Source organism: Lagopus muta, chromosome 1, assembly GCF_023343835.1.
Source record: "Lagopus muta isolate bLagMut1 chromosome 1, bLagMut1 primary, whole genome shotgun sequence".
Classification (NCBI taxonomy): domain Eukaryota; kingdom Metazoa; phylum Chordata; class Aves; order Galliformes; family Phasianidae; genus Lagopus; species Lagopus muta.
This window is the reverse complement of record NC_064433.1, coordinates 145,114,726-145,139,034: the sequence shown is the minus strand read 5'-3', so window position 1 is coordinate 145,139,034 and position 24,309 is coordinate 145,114,726. Positions and strand designations below refer to the sequence as shown.

General features: G+C 42.3%; 1 protein-coding gene across 1 annotated transcript; it reads right to left on the bottom strand.

The window, feature by feature from the left end:
* Positions 1-4,585: 4,585 nt before the first annotated feature.
* On the bottom strand, positions 4,586-23,577 carry DCT (dopachrome tautomerase). Its single transcript, XM_048958043.1, has 8 exons — positions 23,277-23,577; positions 15,247-15,546; positions 12,170-12,270; positions 11,299-11,465; positions 8,429-8,608; positions 8,199-8,334; positions 6,973-7,174; positions 4,586-4,767 (listed from the first exon to the last, which is right to left on the bottom strand). Exons 1-8 carry the CDS (start codon positions 23,575-23,577, stop codon positions 4,586-4,588), a joined length of 1,569 nt encoding a protein of 522 aa, XP_048814000.1.
* Between the last annotated feature and the right edge of the window lie 732 nt (positions 23,578-24,309).

The following is a 24,309-nucleotide window of genomic DNA, read 5'->3' as shown; positions in this document are numbered from 1 at the left end:
TGTGACCACATCACTGAACATTTCAGCAGTTCCATGAGAAAAGACTGGACATATGACACAGCTACCTTGATGATATTTTCAGGAATGTAAACCCTTATAAAAAATCAAGTGATTTTCCTATTGCCAAGCCTGGAGTTGTCCTTTGTACCAATTCTGACATTTTCAAAAAGCTGAGCACTTTTATCATCTCAGTACAGGAGTCAGAGAAGCAGTAGGCACATGGTCACCCAGAGGTGCTCCTGAAGCATAGCTTTAGCATCATGTTGCAATGGACAGTTCTTTCAAGCAGGACTTTCCTACACAAGGTACAGCTGGAGGAGAAGGAGTTGTGTTTCCTGAATTAGAAGAGCGTTCTGTAATCTTGCCTTACCCTGCCAAGCATCAATCCATCTAATGTAATTCAAACAGACAGCAGAGCTCTCTGTGACATGACCGCAGAGAATCAGGAACCACAGAAGGAGACTTACCACAGCCCCACCACAGTGCTGAAAAAGCTTTCTTATCTAGTATGTGAGAAAGCTTGAGGGCAGAGATAAGGGTTGAAAAGACTTCATCTGAGCTGCAGATAAAGTTTCTGCCTCCTTTATTCTGGCACTTCTCAAAAGTGCTGTCAAAGGCAACTGCTGGAGTCAGCACCTGATTTCTTTCCATTCTGCCTAATGAAGATGCTCCAGAGTTCACAGGTTTGTCAACAGGCCAGAAGCAGCAAGGTACTGAAAGCAGGAGAGGTGAACAGGAAGGGACCATCTGCTCTGGGTGAGATCTGATCACTTATTCCCTCTGCTGAGTAGTTTGGTACATTCAGGATGAGCTGCTCTTCAAAATGGACACATCTTTCACTCTCATGACATTTATTACCTTAGTTTGCAAATCCCATCTGTCTTTACACGAGTGGCATCAGGGCACTTTGAGGGAGTGATGGTAGCATTGCTATGAGCGCAAGTGGGATCAGTGAAAATCAAGATAGGAGATGTTCAAGATCAGGCTGGATGTGGCTCTGAGCACACTGATCTAGCTGTAGGTGTCCTTGTTCACTGCAGTGGAGTTGGACTAGATGGCCTTTAGGGATCCCTTCCAACTTGAACAATTCTGTGATTCTACATCAGTCAGACCTGCAGGTACTCCTGTTAGGTGAATCTGGAGACCTATTAAGTGGAAGGTTGATGGTCACACTTTCTTCTCATGTTTCTTCTTTGGAGGCTCCCCTGCTAATATCAGAGTGTGATTTTGGATCTGTACAATAGCTTATGCATGGACTTACTCTGCAAGACAATGCAGAGGTAGCTTTTGATGCTCATGCTCTTTCAGGGAAAAGGCCCCAAAAGAGGTAGCTGGAGTATATAAAGATGGCCAGTGCTGGTACCACCTCTTCTGTCCACTTAGGTCTTAGAAAGCTAATTTTAGCAAAGAAATCTGGATAATGAATACTTACAGATACTGAACTGTATCTTAGCTGCAGGAGAACTGAAGTAGAGCAGGATCATAGCACCTACTTTGTTCGTAACCCAACTAAAACCACACAGTAGTGTGGAGGGCTGCATGCACTGCATAAAAAGTGAAGGAGGTACTTCAGAATTACTAGATGTCAGCAGTCTACGTGGTAGGTTCTGTGTGTATCTTCACTATTAAGTTTAGCTGATGGCTTTGGAATCTCCTCACTTTTTTCTTTTTTCTTCCCATAGGGGAAAAAATTTCTCTCAAAAGCAAAGTGAAGTAAGCATTTAATAGAAGGTCAGTCAAAGCATTGCACTTACAATTTTACAGTAACAGTCACTAGATGTGGTTGCTTTACATTGCTTCTTTCCTAGACCAGGGGCAGAATCAGAGCAAATTCCTCTTTGAGCAATCAGCTGAACAGCCAGCAATGAGACTTAAGCTCTCACTAATTCCTTCAGAGAATTTTCATGATAAGCTTTTGCACAAAAGCACAGTCCATGCCTGACAGAAATGATGTGGCCACCAGCTTACAGCAGAGCTGAAGAATTAGACACCTGACCCACTGGTGATTCAGAGCAAGGCATTAGCTGCCCACAGAACCTACACAGTCAACTGAGAGAGCAATTAGCTATTGACTAGAGAGAATTCAACTTCTCAGAAGGATAATCCACTCAAAAGCCCAGCACGCCGAGCTGGAAGCTGCACAAGTTTAGGTAATAAAATGGCTGAGAAAGGGATGTTTTTGAGTAATTCTCCCTCTCTGGAACTTAAACATTGCAGCTGCATGTTACATAATCCTGTGTGATCCAGAGCCATTTGTCAGAAGTAAGCACCAATTCAGCAGGGGTTACCTTGAAAGATGGAGAGGAAGGTGGGTGGGAAGTGATGTATGCACCCACTTGAAGGCATCCCAGAGTGCATCTCCCTTCTGCCACCTGCAAAGAGCGACCACGGAGGTGGAAGTGCTCGTCCCTTACTGGGCTAGGCTGGGGGTTGCTCAGTTATGAACATGAGAGGTAAAAGCGACATGCAGAGATAGGCCATGGGCAACAGTGATGCTCACCAGCTGGACCCCTCCTTGTCCCCATTTTGGTGTCCACACCCTGGTAGTGCTGGGGATGTGAAGGCAGGGTGGGACACTCCAGCCAGCACCACCTCAGCACCCCAACCAAGCCAGCCCCATGAGCTGAGGCCAAGCTTTGCAAAAACCCCTGAGTGCCCTGAACTCTGGACACGGGATGTGGTGTGTTTTCAGGATTGTTCGCTCAGTTGAGGAGTCTATGGGACACTTCATCTCCTCTCATGGGACAGAAGAGACTCTCTCCATCCTGCCAGGACAGCCTCAATACAACTTACAAAATGATAGATTGAAGATATTTGTTAACACCTGCATCGAAAAACGTATTTTCCATATTTACACTAAAATATAAATTGAAACAGTAACAAATATTAAACCAACCTTCAAATCGCGCTTGCTACAGGATTTCCTCCATCCTTTTTGCATGCTCAACCTTTTTTGTTTTTAAGCATTTTACATGAAGTTCACCTTTGTTTCTTCCTTTCACTGAAGATTCGACTCTGCGTGCTGTTCCTTCTGGACTGTACCAGCTTTCTCCTGTCTCCAGGTAGTTTCCCGGTGAGCCGCCAGAGGGCAGGCCGTGCTCTCTGCGCAGCTCGCTTCAACTGTACGAATTATTATTAAAATGAGGCCTCGAAGAACTGTCATAGAAATCATTATTAACTAGATCTTTTATTCAAGGCTACCAAAGCAGTATTTTTATTAGACTCAAGTCTAATAGAAAATAGAAAATCAGAGCATCCTTTTCATACAACCCATCACACACCAAATCCGACAATCTGTTCAGGACTTCAGTTGTTTTGTAAAAAAAAAAAACATAGGAGAGCCACCCAAATGTGATCCAAATCTGTGTTTAATAAAGAAATATAGGGGACATTTATAAAGAAATCTTTAAAATGGGGGTTTTAGGGAGTGCTGTATTCAGACCCTTCTCTGCAGGCCCAGTTAACAGAGGCTATCTCTGTTTGTTACGCTGAGTTCTGCATCCCAGATTTTTGACAGTATTTGGGTCTTGAAACATGAATACATGAAACAGTGTAGAAGAGCTAAAATAGAGATGGATAAGCATCATTTTCAGCTTCTGTTACAGGTTCCTAATACAGGATTAGAACACAGATATCTATCTAGCTGTAAGAGAACTCCTGCTTCTAAACAAATTTTAGGAGAATTTCAGCCTGGATGCTTACCAACTGTTAACATTAGCTTGATCAGAAACAAAATATGGGATCATATGAAATGGATAGTAATAGGACAAGGGGGAATGGTTCTAAACTGAGACAGGGGAGGTTTAGGTTAGATATTAGGAGGAAGTTTTTCACACAGAGGTGGTGACGCACTGGAACAGGCTGCCCAAGGAGGCTGTGGATGCCCCATCCCTGGAGGCATTCAAGGCCAGGCTGGATGTGGCTCTGGGCAGCCTGGTCTGATGGTTGTCGACCCTGCACACAGCAGGGGGTTGGAACTCAATGATCATTGTGGTCCTTTTCAACCCAGGCCATTCTATGATTGTGTGATTCTCCGAAATGATATGATTGTGCTTCTGGAACAAAACAATGGGGTTCCCACAGTATTTTGCCACACTGCACAAAACATTTTTAACCTCCTGCAAATGAACTACATTCTTTAGAACATTTATTGATAACCATAAAATAATACACTATTCAAATGTATATGTAGAGTTTAAAACTTTCAGCGCATCACAGGGCTGCTAAATGAAATCAAAACCAAATTGAGCTGAAAAAAAAATCTCGCTAATTCAAGACGTTTTTCTTCTATTTTGATTCTTAACTGTCTTGATCTAACTCTATAGAGATTTGATGATTTTTAAGTGTCACACACTCCAGATAATGTTTGGTAATGAGAAAACTCTGGTCTCTCTTGGGCCTTGCACACACGTACCCAGAGACTTCATATATCACAATTCACAAGATAACTGGAAAAACTGAAAGAGAACAATGTAGTTAGCTGCCAAAGGTGTGTGTGATAAGGTTGGCTAAACTCTGCTCAGATTTGAATAAATCAATCAAGGTCACTTCTCAGCAGAATGAGCAAGGGAACAAAGCCAAGGCACTAAGCCTCTTCCATGTACTTTTTGGAGCTGAATCTCACGTTCATCAGTGGTTCAAAACCTTTTCTCTGCCTTCGGTGCTGGAAAAGTACAAGCAGCAGAACAAGCACAGCCAAAGCCATCAGCGTTCCTCCAATTGTGGATCCAACCATGGCAGCCCACGCTTGGCTTTCTTCAAATGAACCTGGAAACATAAAATATCTGAAGTGAAGACAGACAGTGATTTCATTTCTCAAATCATGTGGAAGGAAGCAAATTGCCCACATCCTGCTCATTGCTATTGCTTGTGTGTCTAAGAGAACCAAGGGCCACGGTGGAAGGTGGTAATGCCTTGTGTAACCAATACACCATCGCCAGAGACATTTCCTGACAGAGAAATCTATGGCTGAACTTAAGCTCCAGTCTTTCAAACAAATGAAAGTGTTGGGAATGGGAAAGATTAACGTTAAGCTATGGTCTTATTTAATTTGGCCAAAATTATGAATGATTTAAGCAATTTTTCCTGGAGGGATATTTCTATATAGCTGTTTCAAGATATTCTGATCAGTGGAAAACATTCTTTTTTATTATTATTATTTTTTTAATAGACCACAGTGCAGTCCACTGTCAAGTTTTTAACAGAAAACACTGCTTAGCACAGCTCTGCTGGCCAGCTCTGGATCACAACCTCTGCTTTCAAACCACTTCTAAGGAGCTACTGTCTTCTGAGATAGTATTGTCCACTCTTACAGCAATCCTGTATAAATGACTTCTTCTCAGCTCCACTTGATTGAATGACTTTATTTTGTTTTTTCCTTTATGCTTTCAGCAGCAGCAATTGCCTGTTTTCCTGTTCTGAAAAATGCTACAGATACTGAGGCCATACCAATAATGTTTGAATAAATATTCACAAAAAAATTCCCAGTGGGATTTAAGGTATTCAGAAGATGTTTAGATATTAAGGCTTAACTCCAGAGTGCTTGAGTAGATGCCACATTGACTATAAAAGCAACTAAACGTTGTGTGTCCCATGTGCTTTCTCTGCCAAAAAAGAGTTGAAAACAATCATTCTTTAATGAAGTAAATTCCCAATGTTGTTTGCTGCTGTCTCTCAAATAAGAGCCAGGAATGCACTACATATGTCAATTTATAACTTGGTTAGGTAAAGAAGAATTAGGAAGTTATACACGTAGTTAAAAGAGGGGGATTTAATGTAAAAACCATCATTCTCTAACATTAACTATCCATACAGGGACAGGAACACTGCTTCATGGAGAGCTAATAATTTATTTAGGCAGGAGTTAAGAAGCAGCAGAATAGTAAATTGCCTTTGTTCCTCTCTAGCTAAGTTATGGCAAAGGGCTGGCAGCAGTTCCAAAGCAGAAGCAGGGACAGTGGCCCAGGAGGAGGAAAACTGAAACTCTGTAAAAGAAGTTTCCATTTTCAGGGGAAATTCTAGAAATGTCTCTGAGAAAAGCACTTCCAAGGCAACCAGCATGCCTCCATAAATCAGGGTTCCCCTGCATGAACACAGCTTGAGGAGAGGGGTTTTGATCCATCGCATTCTGTAGACCTTTTAACTGTTTCCACAGATTAAAACCACAGATACATGGAAAGCACTTAGAAGAAAATTCTGTCCACATAGGTTAGATAAGCACCAACTGCCTCTCAAAAGAATACAGATATGGAGAAAGAAACTGCTCAGATTTAATCTTTAGTAAAGCAGTTGAAGCATGGTTTTCATGCATTTCTTACGCTTGTGCCTTCCACAAATATTTGTAGCTTGTCTTCCAAATTCATTGATTTTGTGCATGAACACTTTGGTTGGAGGGGCGAGGGGACGTTCTTTTGTCTAATTTGTGTCAAAGGTAATTTCAAATGAGCAGAGAAACCCTATAGGCATACAGGCAAGGAAAATCTTTAAAATTGGGGGCTTATAATACAAAGCACTTAGAGATATCTCTCCAGGGCATTCAAATTTTAACAGAGTACATCTCTAATGTGTTTCATGGGACAGTATGACCCAGGGCTGTGTGCAAAACAAATGTCAAGAAACCAGCTCTCTGGCAGAGTGCCTGACCTCTGACAGATTAAAGCATTCTGTAACAGGCATCACTAGTCCTGGGAAGAGGAGCTAAAATCAAATGTTCCTTAGCCCCAAAGGAGCATCATTCTCAGTGCCAGAGGACTTCAAGTTCATGCATTCTGCTGCAGAGCAGAAGCAAACTAAGTATAGACATTTTTGCAGCTATCACAACTTACCCAATGAGTTACAACTGCCTAAGTTATGCTATGGGATTGCTAGTGACCAGGTGAATGGACCCACGCTTTGGGGAGCAGGGCCTTATGTTCCAAAAGTCTATGTCATTGAAAAGTCGAGCTGTCTCATTTCTTGGCCTCTGAGACATACCTGGCAGGTCAATGGCATAGGTGTAGCCAAGCTGCTCCGCAGTTTGGAAGAGCTGATCATTGGTTACAGGAGGGAAAAAAGGGACCATGTTGTACAGTCTGTTGTGACCGATAGGAGCCAGCTTCTCAGGCCAGGCATTGTCAGGGGGATGAAACCGCTTAATCCACTCATCAAAGATGGCATCAGTAAAGGAGTGAAGAACCTGCAAATTGATATATGGGCACGCATGTTTATTAGGCTCTTTCTGAGCTCAAAAGCATTTAAAGCAGTTCCTTAGTTCAGCACAGGTCTTGAGCCAGCCACACAAGGGATCGGTGAGGATGCCAAAATTACAGGGCTTATGTAGGGGTTCAGAAAACAGTCTGGGACAGTCCAGATTAATTTCTGGTGAACTTATGCTTTTCATTTATCGCCATGGAAAAAAACTTAGAAAGCATTTCATGGGTAATCCTGCATATAAAATTATAGTACGGTAAATTAAAGATTTGATAATATAAAAAAGAATTCACGTAGGAATTCAAGAATTTTTAAGGAAACAAACTGAAGAACATAAGTATTCTTGCTAATTTCTCCATCAAAAGATTGCAATCTTAAAAATAAAGGTAAGAAAGTAATGAATTGCTTTACAGTGTCTCTGTATAATCACTGTGGTTTAATTTAACAAAGAGGAAGACAAAATTAGCATGAATTCATTAGGCGGGGAAGATATGCAGCAGAGTCAGCTGATGGCTTTTTATTTGCACTTTGCTGTTCATACTGCAGTGCAGTAATGTACCCATGCACCAATGAAATCACTTCTATTCCTCAAGAGACCTTGATATTAAATGTGATTCTCTGTAGCTTCTGAAGTTTGAGATGAAGAAACAAACTTCTCAGTCTGCTGCTCTAAAATAGTTAACCCAATTTTCAGTTTTTTCTTGTTGCTGTATAATCATCTGGCAAAAGACATTAACTTCAGATACCACCTAATAAAAGGATTCAGGGGCAGTCTGACAGGCAGCACTTCCTCCTATAAATTTATTGTATGTTTTACAAATCATCCTGTATTTTTTTTCCATCTTTATTTGCCCACCACACAAGTGAGAAAAAGTTCAAGGAAAGAGTTGTCGTTTTGTAATTAAAGAATTTTTTTCTAGGGAATTCTCTTCTATTTCTGCTAATTTCTGGTGAGACAGCTGCCTCGGAGATGCAGCCATTTGCACTCATGCTGGAGGAAAAAGCCATACCACAAAGATGGGATCATTGGCAGCTGCGTGAGGGAGAACACTGGTTCCATTCAGAAAAGAGTGAGCCAAATTATGGAGGTTCAGCATTGGCGAGTTCAGGGCTCCCTCTGGTGTATCGAAGCCTTCCAGCGTATTCCTGTGGACAGGTAAAAGCAGCATTAAGTAACAAGATACTGCTGAAAAGCGCACAAATAAAAAATATCCATGATTCGGCTAGCTCTAGGACAAACCTGAAGCTGAAACTGGAATTGCGGAAAAACGGAGGGCTGTCGAACTCGTGCAGGGAAAGGCATCTCCTGACGTCCTCCACAGTGGGCAGCTGTTCACCCGAGTCCCTCAGCGGCCTTCGTCGGAGCAGTCCTTCATCACTCCCATTGCACAGTGTCACCAGGCGGTTGTAATCATCCAAGCTGAGCATGAAACGAAAAGTAGCACAAGTTAGGAGAAAGGCTTGAAGCCTGTTTTGTTGGTTTGTTTGGGTTTTTTTCCTTCTTTTTCTGCTACAGCATAAAAGAAGAACAGGCTGCCCAGAGGCTGTGGGGTCTCCTCCCTGCGTCTCTCCAGAAGCCGCCTGGCCATGGGCCTGGGCACCCTGCTGTGGGTGGTGCTGCTGGAGCAGGGGCTGGGACACAGAGAGCCCTGCCCGCCTCAGCCAGAATAGGGTTCTGTGGCCCTGGCTATAGGTGTGGGAGAGCAGATCTTCATGACAGGCATCCCGTAAGGAGGTACAGTTCACTTCCCACAGACTAGAAGCTGAAGTTATTGCTGAAGTGGCCCCATGCCATGGCTTCCTCTGGCTTAGACTCTGGTGAAGGTCAGTCATTTGGACAGAGTATCTAGGCTCATCTTCTGCAGAGGGAACACTTCAGAAAAAGCAAGTGAAATTCCCTTCATACCTCCTCTCCTCCCAAGAAGTTTTTGACAGACAGTCTAAGAGAATCTGAACAAGGGTAGTTTTTCACTCTCAAAAAGACAAAAAAAAGTAGGAAAGTCCCTCTGTGAGATGAGCTAAAGAAAACAAAAGTATGACAGAAGGCAAGTTTCTACTTTCCATCCTTCACTCTTTTAGAAGAAAAGAGCTAGTAGTGTATTGCATTTTTCAGGAACTGTTGCAAATGTTGCCTAATAGTTAGTAAAGGGCAAGCCCCTTCTATCAGGGAAGGAAAGAGAGAAGGAAGAGGAGAAAGACAGTGAAACACTCGAGGAAAAAAAAAAACTGCTATTCAGTGTAAAATGAATTCCTGAAATAAAAGCCCTCTGCTGTTTAACCTTGACAAGAGTTTAGTCATTTCAGTTATCAAGAAAAAAAAAAAAATCTATCTTAAAGAAAAAGTATGGGCAAGGGTTAAAGCTAATTGGTGCCTAAAGGCAGAATTTCAAGTAGCAATTCAGGTATCCATAGAAAGAGACTCTTTCCTGAAAAGCCTAGAGCTCCTAGTACCTTCATCTGGCTGACTGCACACTGCCCCAGATCTGACAGGATGAGCGTTATAACTGGCAGCATCTTATGCTATTCTGCCCCAGTCCTCTACATGAACCCATCAACAAAGCCCTGCATTTAACCAAATCAATATATGCCTACAGACAGCTGACAGCAAGAACGCAGTTCTCTCTGTGTTGTCTCCTGTGTGAAATCTCAGCTACTTTGAAGTCAGTCATAGAATTACAGAATAACAGTGTTCTGGGTTAGAAGGAACACCAAAGTTCATCAAGTTCCAATCTCCTGCCCTGGGCAGGAATACCTCCCACTAGATCAGGTTGCCCAAAGCCCTGTTCACTCTGGTCTTGAACACTTCAAAGGATGGGCATCCACAGCTTCTCCAGGCTATGTATTTCAGTGCCTCATCACCAACACAGTGAAGAATTTCTTCCTAATATCTACTCTAAATGTACTCTCTTTTCGTTCAAAACTGTTACCCCTGTCCTATCACTGATAAAGTGTTCTTCCTCTTCTTTCCTGAAGGCCTTCTTCAGATATGGAAGACCATCGGAGCCTTCTCTTCTCCAGGTTGGATAATCTCAGTCCTCTCAGCCTGTCTTCACAGAAGAGGTACTCCAGCCTTTTGATCATCCTTGTGGCCTTCCTCTAGACCCACTTCAACAGCTCCTCATCCTTCTTCCACTGCGGGTCCCATTTGAATGCAGCACTGCAAGTGAGGGCTCACAAGAGCCAAGAAGGGGACAATCACTCCCCTGACCTGCTGGTTACGCTTCTTTGATGCAGCCAAGGATATGTTTGGTTTTTTGGGCTGCAAGTGCACATTGCAAGCTGATGTTTGGTTTTTCATCAACCAACACCTCCAAGTCCTCCTCTGCAGAGCGGCTCTCTATCATTGCCCAGCCTGTATTTATGCTTAGGATTGCCTCAATCCAGGTGCAGGACCTTGCTCTCAGCCATGTTGAACTTCGTGAGGTTCACACAGGCCCACCTCTCAAGCCTGTCCAAGTACCTCCGGATGGCATCCCTTCCCTCCAGTGTGTCTACCACACTACTCAGCTTGGTGTAATCTGAAAGCCTGCTGAGGGTGCACTCAATTCCACTGTCCACGTTGCCAAAAAAAGACGCTGAACAGTACTGCTGCCAGTACAGACCAATGAGGAACACCACTCATCACTGGTCTCCACCTGAACATTGAGCCATTGACCACAGTACTTTGAATGTGGACATCCAGTCAATTCCTTATCCACCAAGTGGTTCATCCATCAAATATATGTCTCTCCATTTTAGAAGGATGTTTTGTGGGACAGAGTCATATGCTTTGCACAAGTCCAGGTAGATGACATCAGTTGCTCTTTCCTTATTGACAAACACTTTAACCCTATTTTAGAAGGCCACCATATTTATCAGACAGGATTTGCCTTTAGTAGAGCCATGCTGGATGTCGCTATCACATCTTTCCACATGCTTTATCGTGGATTTGAGGCATATCAAAGTTTCAGAGTGTTCCATAGTTTCCATAGTTCCAAAACAGCACTAAACATACCAGAGTTAAGATCTCACCTAGTGAAACGAAAAAGATTTTTCAGTTCATCTCTAATTTTCTATAATGCCAAAACAAGATTTGGTCAGTATGCAGGCTTTCCTTAGATATTTCCATACCTGTTGCAAACTATTTGCCACCGGGAGAATCTGGAGTTCAGGCTGATCAGCCCCGGGTCATCTGGCCGCGGTGCTCCGAAGAGCTGATCTGTGCACACATCACATGTGTTTCTACCTGTAGCAAAGTCCCAGTAGGGAAGCGCAAAGGACTCATTGCCCATCAGTCGCTGCAATGGACAGAGACACATTAATGGAGGATCACCTTCAAAGGAAAGAGAAAGAAAGTGATTCCTGCAGGTGATGCCACTGGGTATTCTGCATTCTGCTTTTCACTTGAAGGTAACTACACACACTTCACAGTGCTGCTCCCACACTTTCAGAACACTGGGGTGTTAAGTCGGACCCAGAAAATATGCTGTGAATAGTTAAACTGCTGTTGGCTTGCCCTCTTTTTGGCCATGTTAGCTTTTGTACCAACTCAGAGACTGAGCAGTAAAAATACCTACACCTAAATATATGAAACTAATAAATACATAACACTATATTTGAAGAGGGAAATCCTCGATGTGGCTTTCTTGCTTGTTGTCTGCTTTCCAGCACATGCTATCCACAGGTTTTACGTAGGTGGGTGTTTTCTGTTTATTTTGTTTTTATTAATGAACATTGCTAATTTGCATCTTCTGTTCTACATTATGAAGAAGAAAAATCTTGACAATAGCATTCATATCACTGTTTACAGTAAGAAACGATTCAGTTCTCAATATCTTGAAAGCAATCATTTTCTTTTACATAAAGAAGGATCCGTGAGCAAACACTCTTGACAGTTTGTATAAGAATCAGTCCAAGGAAATAACACCCTTGGCTGAAGCAACAAAAATGTGTAGCAAAAGAGAGAAGTTGTGTGAGAAAAGAAAGAGGCTGTTTAGCTAACCTGCAGGTCTCTTTCCAGCAACAGCAAATGGTACCTGTGCCATGTTACAAAGGCAGGTCCTTGATGGGAGAAATCAATAGCTGTGAAGGGGCGGCCAGGCCCTACAAAAGAAGATAAAATAAGCACTTCAGCACCAAGTGAAGCTAGAAGTAAAGAGAGCATCTTCCTCTGTTGCCTGTAGCTGAGTTAAATGAGAACTTTCAGCTCTGCTCCTTTGGAAAGAGTGCACAGATCAAAGGCTGCAATGCTTACAGGGGACAAGAATGGTATTGTGAACATTTCTTCTCATTTAAACTGTTTTCAGAGTGTTTTTTTTAAACAGTCTTACTGTTGGAAATATTAGCTTTCTCTCATGTTCAGCAGCAGGACTTTCACAGCTTATCTATTAAGAGAGCATTAACACTTTCCATAGCCTGCCAATAGTAATTCAACATATCCTTTACCACTTTTCATCAAATCCTGCTTGTTTCTCTTCAGGGTTGGTTCCCACTAAAGAAAATTTTGAAGAAAAAAGGTAAATTGATGAGGGTTTTTTGCAGCAATTCATAAGGAGGTGAAGCAGGAACCTGGTCAAGGGAAATTTGGTAGTTTTCATTTTGGCTGTTGCTGTGCATTTTGGATAGCTGCAGTCCTGATCACTGCTTCCCTTACTGGCCTCGAGAAGTTCAGCAAAAGAGCTGCCCGTACAGTTTCTCCTATCTTCAATGAAACCAGGGTGCTTTCTTTTCAAAAAGTGAAATGACAGATTAGATCCATCTTTCTTTAGCTGCCTGATCCCACCACCTTTTCATTTTTCCAAATAAATTCTTACCTTAGCAAAAAAGTGCTACTTGATGCATGATGATGATATTTTAGCTCTATGTGAAAGAAAGCACAAAAGAATCTGTAATGCCTTTTGTATGGAAATACCCTTTGCTGAGCAGAACATAAAGGCTAGTTAAGCCTTTGGAATTAAGTCTCATGCTAGATTTCAGGAGGAATCCAATTTTTCTCATTCTAGAAATCCAACAAATATTGAGGTTCCTTCTGAGATCCATAAAAATTGTAATCTTATTTCTTTACATGACTGGATAATTTGTAGTGTTTAAAGGGCCACAATAGCTGTAATAATGGGGGGGGGAAGACAGAAAAAAAGAGACATACCAAAAAGTGATCCACAAGAACAGATTCTCAGGCGCTGTTTGATCTGACAACACAGATCAAACAACAGATCACCTTGACGTTTCCCAGAATACAAAAAGCTTCCCAGTATCTGAATAATAGTATTGGAGGCAAGTAATTCTTCTCCAAAGAGAGTTTCTGATTGATGCCTGCCTGACACAGGAGTTGTTTTTGAAAATGATAATTAATCTAGCAAGTTTTAAAAAGTATATGCTTTTAAGCTGCAAAAATATCCATAAAGAATGCACAATGTCTTTTGATGGGTACTTGACCACAAAGATTGGGAAGATCTATTTTCTATTCAAAATTAACCCATTTCTCTCCTCACTTGAGTATTCACGAAGACATGGAAATTCAAATATATAGATCTCTACAAAGACGGATTAGTTATTATTCATGGTTTCACTTTTGACAAGAACTATTTCAAGACATCTAGTAATTTTGCAATAAAGGCATCAGCAAAATATCACATAGAAATGTGCTTTGACACCCACCTGCATTTCCTTGGTGCAGCCACCATTATAATTCTGATATCTGATCAGCTGACAACCTTCTCCACATTTTTCTTTACTACAGCATTTGGAGAAAAGCAGTCAAGTGGAAGAAATTCCACCATACACATGAGACACTGAAAGAGTAGGGGACTCAAACCACACTTGGATTCACTTATTACTGCAGCAAGCTTCAACTCACATACAGGTTTATTTATCCCTGCAGCAGCACTGGAAGTTGCTTCTTCCCCTTCTCCCATGACTGCCCTATCACCTGAAGGACCTTTGCTCTGGCTAGACTAGAGAGTACTCAGTATGGCCTCAAGTTGTGCCACAGTAAGTTTAGGTTGAATATCAGGAAAAGCTTCTTTACAGAAAGGGTTGTTAAGCATTGGAGTAGGCTCCCCAGGGAGGTGGTTGAGTCACCATCCCTGGATGTGTTTAAAAACCATTTGGATGTGGTGCTCAGGGACATGATTTACCAGAGGGTTGCTAGAGTTAGGGTACTATGGTTAGGTCTTGGTTAGACTTGATGATCTTTAAGGTCTTTTCCTTTTTCTGTGATTCTATGATTCTACTCCCTTCAGCCTTATAAGATGGGACAGTGGCAGAAGGGGAAAGTGGATAAAATCCACTGTGGGGTAACAAATGCCCTCTAGCAAGGAGGTAGATGCAGGCAAATTTCACCAGCTATCTCACTCACATGGAAATACTTGAATGCTAAACTCCACAGCCTGTATGTAGGGCTGCTGGGTAGAAAAGCCACACTGCTGCCTCTTCCTGTGGAAGCTGGATTTTGTTAAATCATGTATTAAGGTATAGGTGCTTCAGTCTAGAAGAGCCACGAGGGCTAGGAATTGTGATCTGGGAGAAAGCATGCAGATAGATACCTAAACCTCTAACCTGATTTGGTTTTAAAAGCTTACTGTAGCTGGTCAGGTAAATCCAATCCTCAGTGACTTGCTGAAAAACAGAGAAAGCAACAGCATGCCAGTCCCTAAAGTCTCTGCCTTCATCACTGCAGAGCTCCCTTCCCACTGCTGCTGCATCTATGCTGTATTCTGGACTGGGAATGTCCTTCTGAAATGGGTCGACTGACCACATTTTGGTTCACCCACTGGAGTTATCTTGGAACCTGTGAGCTGCCTCCCTGTCAGACAGAAGAGGCATCAGAGGCATCAGAGTGCATTGGAGCATTCATTCATTGGGACCAGACTACAGCAGGCCCGAAGTAAACCTGAACCACCCTCAGCTGTAAACTGTTGGCTTGTCAGCACCAACTGTTTTACTGCACAGACCCTCTTCTGGGCTTCACTGCTTGCTATAGTAATGTAGCTGTGGTAAGCATACTTACCATTGTTCAGCAATGATACTTTTCACCCTTTCATCTACCAACAAAGCCCATTGGACAAGAAAAGCACTAACCTAGGAGTGTATCTCTGACAGAGTAGTAATGAAGCCAAACAAAGTAATTATAAATGCTACAGTTGGCAATTTGTGGTTCCTCTCCGGTGGGGCCAAGCAAACTCATCCAGTGCTGAGTTGCAATCACATAGTCTGGGTGGATGGTAGTCTTTGCACGATCTAGAGCATCGAAGAACTGCTCCCTCTCCTCTGTTGTCAAGGAATGGATGTTTCTCCTGACAACTGGTGGCTTCCTCACACTGCAGTCAGGGCCAGTCCAACCAAACTTGCAGTCACCGCAGTTATAGCCAGCAAAGTTGCCTGAATGAATAGAGAGAGAAGATGTGAAATTATGAATCAGAAGGAACTAACATTGAAATGCAGGAGAATTGCGAATTATCTTTCATTTTCCCAGACATTTCAGTTCCTGGAAGGGGTAGCAACTGAACAGACTGGCAGCTGCCAGCTGGTTAACTAGAAGGATGGCTTGCATCCCAGAGCAGGGTCAGGGCCAAGAATCACTCAGCTAGTTGGGGAGGAAATGCACTGGATAATGGGCTTGATGCCCCAAGGCGCTAAGAGCTCCATGAAGCCTTCAGGCATGTGAGGAGTCTAAGTCTCTAGATGAACAGGGGGCTAAGTACTCCAGGTTAAGCTGGTGATTAAACGCTTTGCTTGATTGGCTCTCAAGTGCTCCCAGACTTCCAGGATCAAATTCAAAAAAAAAAAAGAAAAAAAAAAAAAAAAAAAACAGAAAAAAGTCCACTAACAATCAAAACAGTTCTCTTAAGGACAAAGCCTAGGAAAAATTAATGTCTGTTAGCAGTGTATCCAGGAACTAGCACAGTCTGGTAGAGGCACAGGGTTGTTGCTGGTCACGTTTTAGGAATGTTAAGAATTAAATAGTGCTGAAACAGGAGCCTGAGAAATAGTGCAACACCATCATTCCCCGCTGGCATCACTCCTTAGGCAAGTAATCAGCTCTGCTCTCCTCTATTAACTTGGATCCTCCAAAGCAATGGAAGATCCTGAAGAAACAGAGCTTGCTTTAAGCAAAGCACAGGCTCTGTGGCTCTCTGCCCACCATAGCAAAGTGCCAGAAGCAGCAGAATGGCTCTGCTGCAACTCCCTTTGCTTTGGAGGAGAGGGGAACAGTCATTCCAGCAGTTCATATCTGCCTCCATTCCGTGCACAGGAGTACTGACTGCAAAGCATCAGTGTGGGATGGTGAGTATTGGCACTAGGGGGAGGAGGGTGCGAGCAGACAGCCAGGGCTCCTCTGGGATCTCTTTTCAGTTCTCCAAAAGTGCACTGAAACTCACTCCAACCTCAGCTACACATACATGCTCCTCTATGACTATACCAACTCTCTATCAAAATGCTGTAAAACCTCACTGCTCCCATACATATCTGTGCAGACAGATCCAAATGGTCTTGGGGTTAATACAGAAATGGAGAAATGGCTTGTGAAGAGCTCCTGGAGGAGCAAGATGTTCCTAGGCAACAGGCTTGAGTCTGTGAGCAAAACAACAGAAAACACAAAAGTCGAATTTTAGATTGTCAGGGCCTATAGGGCCTAATACCAATTTCAAAGACTGCCAAGGTTATGAAGGATGTTACTCAGAAGGCTATATAGCTTGTGGCTAGCTCTAGGGTAAGGGATGTTGAGCTGTAAACATATGTGACAGATTCCTGTGAGTCCTATCAAAAGGTCATGAGAACTTAACTGCAGGTTCAGAAAGCTTATGGTTACTTCAGAGGCAAGAAGATCAATAAGTTGTCATGAAGCTCAAGTCCATCTTAGGGACCACGAGGGTGAAGATTTTTAATTAGGTTTTGGATCATACAAAACCCAGTGGCATATCACAAAGACAGTTTCCAAGTATATTGCTTAGATTCCTCCCCAGTGCAGGTAGGAGCAGCTGGACTTGGTTGTCATGATCCAGCAAGCAAAGAAGAAATCAAAAGCCTATGGGTCTGCATAATTTCAGGGGGCTGATGGCTTATGTCAGAAAAAAAATAAACAGTTGTAGCTGTTGTCCCTCACATCCAAAGGTACAACTTAATCCTTTTTAAGAGCAGAGTGGCAAAGTAGGAGTTAACCAATGACAAATTCTGCCAACAACCTTTTTTGAGATCAGCAGTCACACTTTCATCCACTTGCAGCATTGGATAAGCATCACGTTGAATTGTTTGTGTGCATCCTTGAAGTGATGCACTAACAGAAACAAAATTAGTACAAGACCAGGTTTGTCCTAGTCACCTCTCAGTGAGCATCCTTTATCTCTAAACAGCCATATTTAGGTATACTTTATGCACCTCTTCAGACTATGAAAAGAGATTTGCAAAATCTCTGAAATTGTGAGTCATCTTCATGAAAAAGAAACTTTGCTCTATAGGCGTGGCTTCTGTAGTTAAGTGAACCAATGGTTTCTTACCTGTTGTCCTCACACAGGTGTTAATTATATCCAGTTGGTGCTCTGTGGGATTTTCTCCCTTTACAGTCAGATCTACAGTGTAATCCTGGGGGTCTTTTTTTCCACCACTTCACCAGACATTTTTCAATGAGACATGAACTTTTACTGTGCAAGAAAGAGGACTGAAGACTAGAAGAGGCTGGAGTCTATCTCCAGGCAAAGAAGTATTTCATTCTGCACTATTTCTGTTGATTGTGTCTGATGTATTTTTAATGTCCACATGTCTGTTTGGCAATACTGTCTTGTCAGAAATGCACGCAATACTTCATGAAATCAAAAGATGCTTTTTGTCATTTCCTTTCATCAATCTCCATGCATGATGGAACTATCACCATGCAGTGGCTGAAACAGCAAGAAGTGGATGGAGGTCTGCAAATACAAATGACTGCAGTAGACAGATGCAGGTTTTTTTATGTTTAAGCCAAAGGACTTTTCCAGTAGTTGTTTCTAAAACATTCTACTGGGCCAGTGGTATGGATATAATGCATAGCTGACTTCAAAAAACTTCATTGTCTTGTGCACTTCCCGCATGATAGCACTGTGAAATGTATATCTCAGTTTCTTACAATTTAATTCCAATGTCTGCTACTCTGGCAGTGGTGGACCTCAGTGATATACTCCTAATGGAGTAGGAGAAGTAAATACATATTATCAGGATGAAGCACACAACAGACATTTTCATGAAGACAGAGACAGCCTTCCAAGACCCTTTCTGGGTCTTGGAAGTTCTGGGTATGCCTTCTGCCTTTAGTGACTAATATGTAGCAGTTCAAGGTACTACCTCTCTGAAACTATCCCAAAGATAACTTGATGTAATTTTCACCTCTTAGGGTTCCCAGACAATATAGCGTGGAAGGCTGTTCTTGTAAATAGATCATGGCATAGATCATGGCAATAGATCAGCTGGGTTCAGATACTCCCCGCATGTTCACTGCTGCTAGAAATAACAACTGCACTGCTGCTGAACAAAAATTAATCTGGGGTGTCTTTTCCACTAACTCTTTTACCTACAGATAGGACCACATACTTCAGGAGCTTTTCTGTGTCTATTCTCACCATTACTAATGACGGTCTTCCTGGTCAAGTTGGGCGCATCTGGCTGTTTCTTAAGGCACTATGTAATGCTACTTCTTCCACTGAGTCAATCCATGGGCATCACACTGCAAAAATGACACTTCCTATGACATAATACTTGGTATATGTTCTTACACATTGCTGGTATATGGCAACACTATTTATCACACACCACTGTAGCTCCTTTTTACCTCAGTATTTGCAGGAGCTCACAGAGACTTTTCTCCCTAGCGCATGTGGTTGGCCTTCGGAAACATGAGAGTGACTCATCAGGAGTAACATAAGTTAGTAACTTCATCAACTCAGTGTCTCTTCTTTGGTATAATGAACCCACATAACTGACCATTTTCTGCCTTCTTTTGGAAACTATTATTCCTTTGTACATGGTTCTGGTGAGATGGAACCTTGAATATTGTGTTCAGTTTTGAGCTCCTTGCTACTGGAAGGATATTGAGCTACTGGAGCATGTGCAGAGAAGAGCAAAGAAGGTGGAGAAGGAACCAGAAAACAATAGTTCCTGAGGATTAACTGAGGGAACTAGCATTGTTTAGTCTGGAAGAAAAGGAAGCTAAGGGGACATCTCGTCACTCTCTACAACTAACTGAAAGGAGGCTGCATCGAAGGGAGTGTTAGTCTCTTTTCTTAGGTTACAAATGATAGGATGTAAGGAAACAGCCTTACTTTCCACCACAAGAGGTTTAGATAAAGCATCAGGAATAACTTCTTTGCAGAGTGGATCATGAGGCACTACAACAGGCTGCCCAGGAAAATGGTAGTCTCCACCCTGGAGGTATTTAAACGATGTGTGGACATGGCACTACAGGACATGGTATAGCCATGGGACTCAGTACATTGGGTTGATGGATGGACTTGATGATCTTGAAGATCTTTTCCAGTCCAAATGATTCTAGAATTCCTTGAAAACTGAGCAGCTGTCACGACTGTTACTTTCACTGAGACAATAAATTTTAAAAACAACCATAACTCAGTATCTCAAAGGTAGGATCAGGATTGCTACCATATAAGACAAATTGTTAATTCTTCTAGCTCTTCCTGCATTTATTTCAGACAAACATTTTGATTGTAGATTATGGAAGATCTGTACTTACTACAGATGCTAACAGGGCCTGTTATGTTAGGGCTGCTTTGAAAATAATGCCTCCTACTTTATTCTGTTGGCCCATGACATCAGAAGTGGATGTTGATGGTATGACAGTAGAGGTTAAACCTTCTCACCAATGTTCCATTACATTTTGTTGCCATGCGACAGATGGTAGCAGAGGGCTAGTCTGACAAAATGGCATTTGACATGGAAGTATGTATGAAGCAAAGGGGTATCACTGAATTCTTCCATGAGGGAAAAATGGCATCCACTGACATTTAAGAATGCTTGCTGAATGGTTATGGAGACCAAACAGTGGCTATGAGTACAGTGAGTGCATTTCAGCTGTGGTGACAGGGACATGAAAGACATGCCACATTCTGGATGGCTATGCACAGTTGTCACACCATAAAATGAACAGAGTCTCAAACAGCTCATCCACTTGGATCAGTGGATTATGACCAGGGAACTGTGTACAGATCTGAATATCAGTGCACTCAGTATCTCAGTGCACTAGAAACAATGGTGGTAATATTGCAAAATTTGCACCAGTTGGGTCCCACAGATGTTCACACAAGGACAGACAGAACACCGTGTGCAAGTATGTCAGGTCCTAATGAACATGAACCAGTACAAGGCTAAAAGTGACAGTTTTCTAAATTGCATCACTAGCAGTGATAAGACATGGTGTTACCACTACAAGACGGAGTCAAAATTGCAGTCCAAAGGGAAATGACACATGAATTTCCTTATTGAATAAAAAGTTCAAGATGCATCCCTCAGTGCATCAACATCATGACCTGTACTAACAACCACTGTTGACTGCAGTAATGTTTTCACTACTGTGGGGGACTTCTTATAATGCTGTACCAGATCCATACACTACAGTTTCATCCTTTAGAACTTAAAATAGCACTTAGTTCATAAATCTTCCAAAATAGTATTCTCCTAAACCAAATTTAACTATCCTATTGCTGTACTGCTTTTCTGTATAACTAGCTATAAATGTCCATTTTCAGGATTAATTAGAACAGGACATTCAATGTTTTGCCCAGTTCAACACTTACAGCTTATATGCGTTGAGTACAACAAATGATCACATTCCCCTTCACACACTACAGCACAGTCAGGAGTTGTCATTACGTCATTTCAGTTTAAGAATTTATATAAACTGAATTAAAGGAATTTCAGAACACATACAATGGATTCAATTTGAAATTAGACAGGAACTGAACATCTACCCCGAGCATATGTTGTTACCTCCTGGCAACATTCATGCCATAACCACAGCTTTTTCCTAGAGATGATGTCAGCAATACATTGCTAGGAACATACAGCAAGCAGCTGACAACAGCCTTGCGATTGTCTTTTTGATCATGACTCTTTGTTTAAAAAAAAAAAAAAAAAAAAAGGAAGAAAAACTGGATCTTTCTGTTTTTCTAATCTTATTCTGTTGCATTTGTCCCCAGTGGAGGAAAGACTAATGTATATTTTCTGTTAAATCCAAGAAATTGAAAGGAAATGTTTTTTTTAATTTTCCATATGAAAATTAGATTAACATGAGAAAACTATAAAAATAATCAATAAAACAATAACCAACCAATCATGAATATTGGTTTGTGTTTGCTGTTTTCCTTTTTTCTTTCAGAAATGTTCAGAAACCAGTCCTAGATGGATATTTTTCTCAGATTTTTCTTCAACATACAGCCAAATTTTCAGCAATCCTTTTATCTTTAGCTATTAAGTTTCTAGCAGACAGCTCAGACTGAGCACTTCCTGCAAGATCTAGAATCCCCTTATGGAAAATACTGTTCATCAGCGAGTCTACACAGCATTATAATCACATCACCTAAGACTCAGCCCAGCAAATATTAAATACTGGTGCTTACTTTTATTTGGACAAACAAATCAATGATTGCCTGCCCTTCTCCCCACCTTAATCCCAGGTTTTGATGCCCTAATTACTCAGACTGTGTAAATATTAGTGTATGCCAGCATGCTTTAGCACTCTTCTAACTCAGAGTCTGTGTCTATATGTGATGCCTGACTTTAGTTTTGGAGGTATGTAAGTCATCTGTCACCACCTGTCTGCTTTGAGTTCATTACAGAATTGCTAAATTTAAATTCATGGGCTAAAATCTTAAATCTTTATCAGATTGATTACAGCTTTTTTTTGATAGTGAGAGCCAAGGCACATTTTAGACAAAATAGGTCTGCTATTTCTAAAAGTTAGGTGGAAGAAAAGTAGGCTATTTTTCCCCATGCTGAGGACTCCAAACCACTTTATATTTCCAACAAGAAATCCCAAGGTGCTTTTGAAATCCATCTAACAGGCACCTTCAGTGCTAGGGACGTGCCTTTTGTCTGACTGCCTACACCATGCCCTCCCAGCCTTGCAAAGAGTCTGAGCGGAGTATGGGTTCCTGTTGATTTTAACCCTCCTTAAACAAGGGCTGCACTTCAAATAAGGACCTGTCTCATTAGCCTACATTGACCTCTCCTTCCTATTCCTTCCCTGATGCCAGGACTGGTGAACTAGTCTTAGAAAAAAAATAATTCTTTGGGCCAGGTTACCCTTCAAACACATCAGCTTCCTGATTCATTTTGCCTCCCACAACATGAAGACAAAGGCCCATGTAAAGTCATGTGTGGAACAAGAGAATAGAGAGAGAAAAGACAGGGTAGCCTTTTGGCAATCATGTAGACCCAAGGAATCAGCTTGGAACACAGCACTGAACGGTCCAAAACTCCATGGAAAAAGGTGATGAAGGACAAGAGGAAAACTTCAGTGCCCAAAAGATTGCATGAGGCAAAATGCCTTTATGTTTTTGCTCTGGAACCCCCAGACAGGAACTGTCATATCATAGCGATAAGCTGTATCGTATTTTTAGGAAAATGATAATATTAAAAGCCCTCTTATAGGATAACTGAAGTTGAAAAGACTCTCAAGACCATCACCATCAAACACTACCAAGTCTGCCACTAAGCCATGTCCCTAAATGCCATGTCCACAAATCTCTCCAGCTGCAGGAACTCCATCATTTCCCTGGGCACCCTTTCTGTGAAGAAATACTCCCTGATATCCAATCTAAACCTTCCCTAGTGCAACATGAAGCCATTACCTCCCAGCCTATCATCTGTGTCCCGAGGAAAGAGATTGACTCTGTCCTTTGCTGCAACCTCCTTTCAGGCAGCTGGAGAGAGCGATGGGGTCTTCCCTCAGACTTCTTTTCTCCAGACTAAACAATGCCAGTACCTTCAGCCACTCCTCACATCCTGTTTTCTAGTCCCTTCGATGGTTTCTCGATGCCTCACACCACCTGGGATGTTTACGGTCTACAGAGACATGCTCACAGATACGTTCTTCCCCATCCCCTCAACCCGCACCCCCCTCTCACCTGTACACCAACAGCTCTGGTTGAAGAACTTGAGGGGCCACTTTTCCCGGTCATCCACATTTCGAAGGGTGTAGGGACCGCTCCAGGGCTGGGTGTCCACCTGCACACCCTGGCACCATCCCCTGCCCTGCAGGGACCCGCACACGTTGCCTGGATCTGGCCCCAAGGCTGGGCAACAACGCTTCAACCGAATGGCCTCCACCGTCATGCAGACACGGGGGAACTGTGCCTCTGCCCAGGGAAGACTACAGCAGCTCAGGTAGCTCAGCACAACCCAAAAAAGCCACCTCAGGGCACTCATTGCTATGAGCAGCCTCTCCACCAGATCCAAGCGAGTGAAGCACGGAGATCTCCTTTGTGGGACAACCTGGTCTGGCTGGGATAATCCCTCACTGCTGAGGATGCTGGTGTCGGGTGTTTGTTTAATCCTGGTCTCTAATTGCCTTGAATGCCATTTAAAAGACAGAGTTTTGGCTCTGCAATGCCTGCCCTACAGCCACAGCTTTAAGCAGGGCTTACGTAGAGGTTGGGAGAAGCCCTCATTAGAGGGATTAGCACAGCGTAAATCCTCGTGTTTTGCACATGACAACAAGGGCAGAAAAGATGCCCAAGTCCTGAGGGCTCTGGCAACTTGTCAAGAGGGTGAATGCCTCGGATTTATTTCTCCAGGTTCCGTCAGGCTTTCATGCACTTTGAGAAACTGATGGTCTCGTTTTAGTGAGGTGGCTGAAGAAACTTTTTAAACAAAACTCTATAAACAGAGATAAACAGAAGGGGAAAATCTCTTACTTTTGTAGTTCATTCACTGTTAGATAACACTTTCTGTGAAAGCAGCAGACAGTAGAAAATGAACTGGAAGCACAGAGGATATAAGTGCATCATTAATGAAAATTAATAAACCCAGTAGTAACAACTTGGATTGGAAACTTCATCTGCTGACTGTAGAATTCCAGTGCTTCCAGTACCATAAATATTTTAGTGGCAAGTGGAGAAGGATTCATATCTTAATAGCCTTTTTACATACAAAATAAAT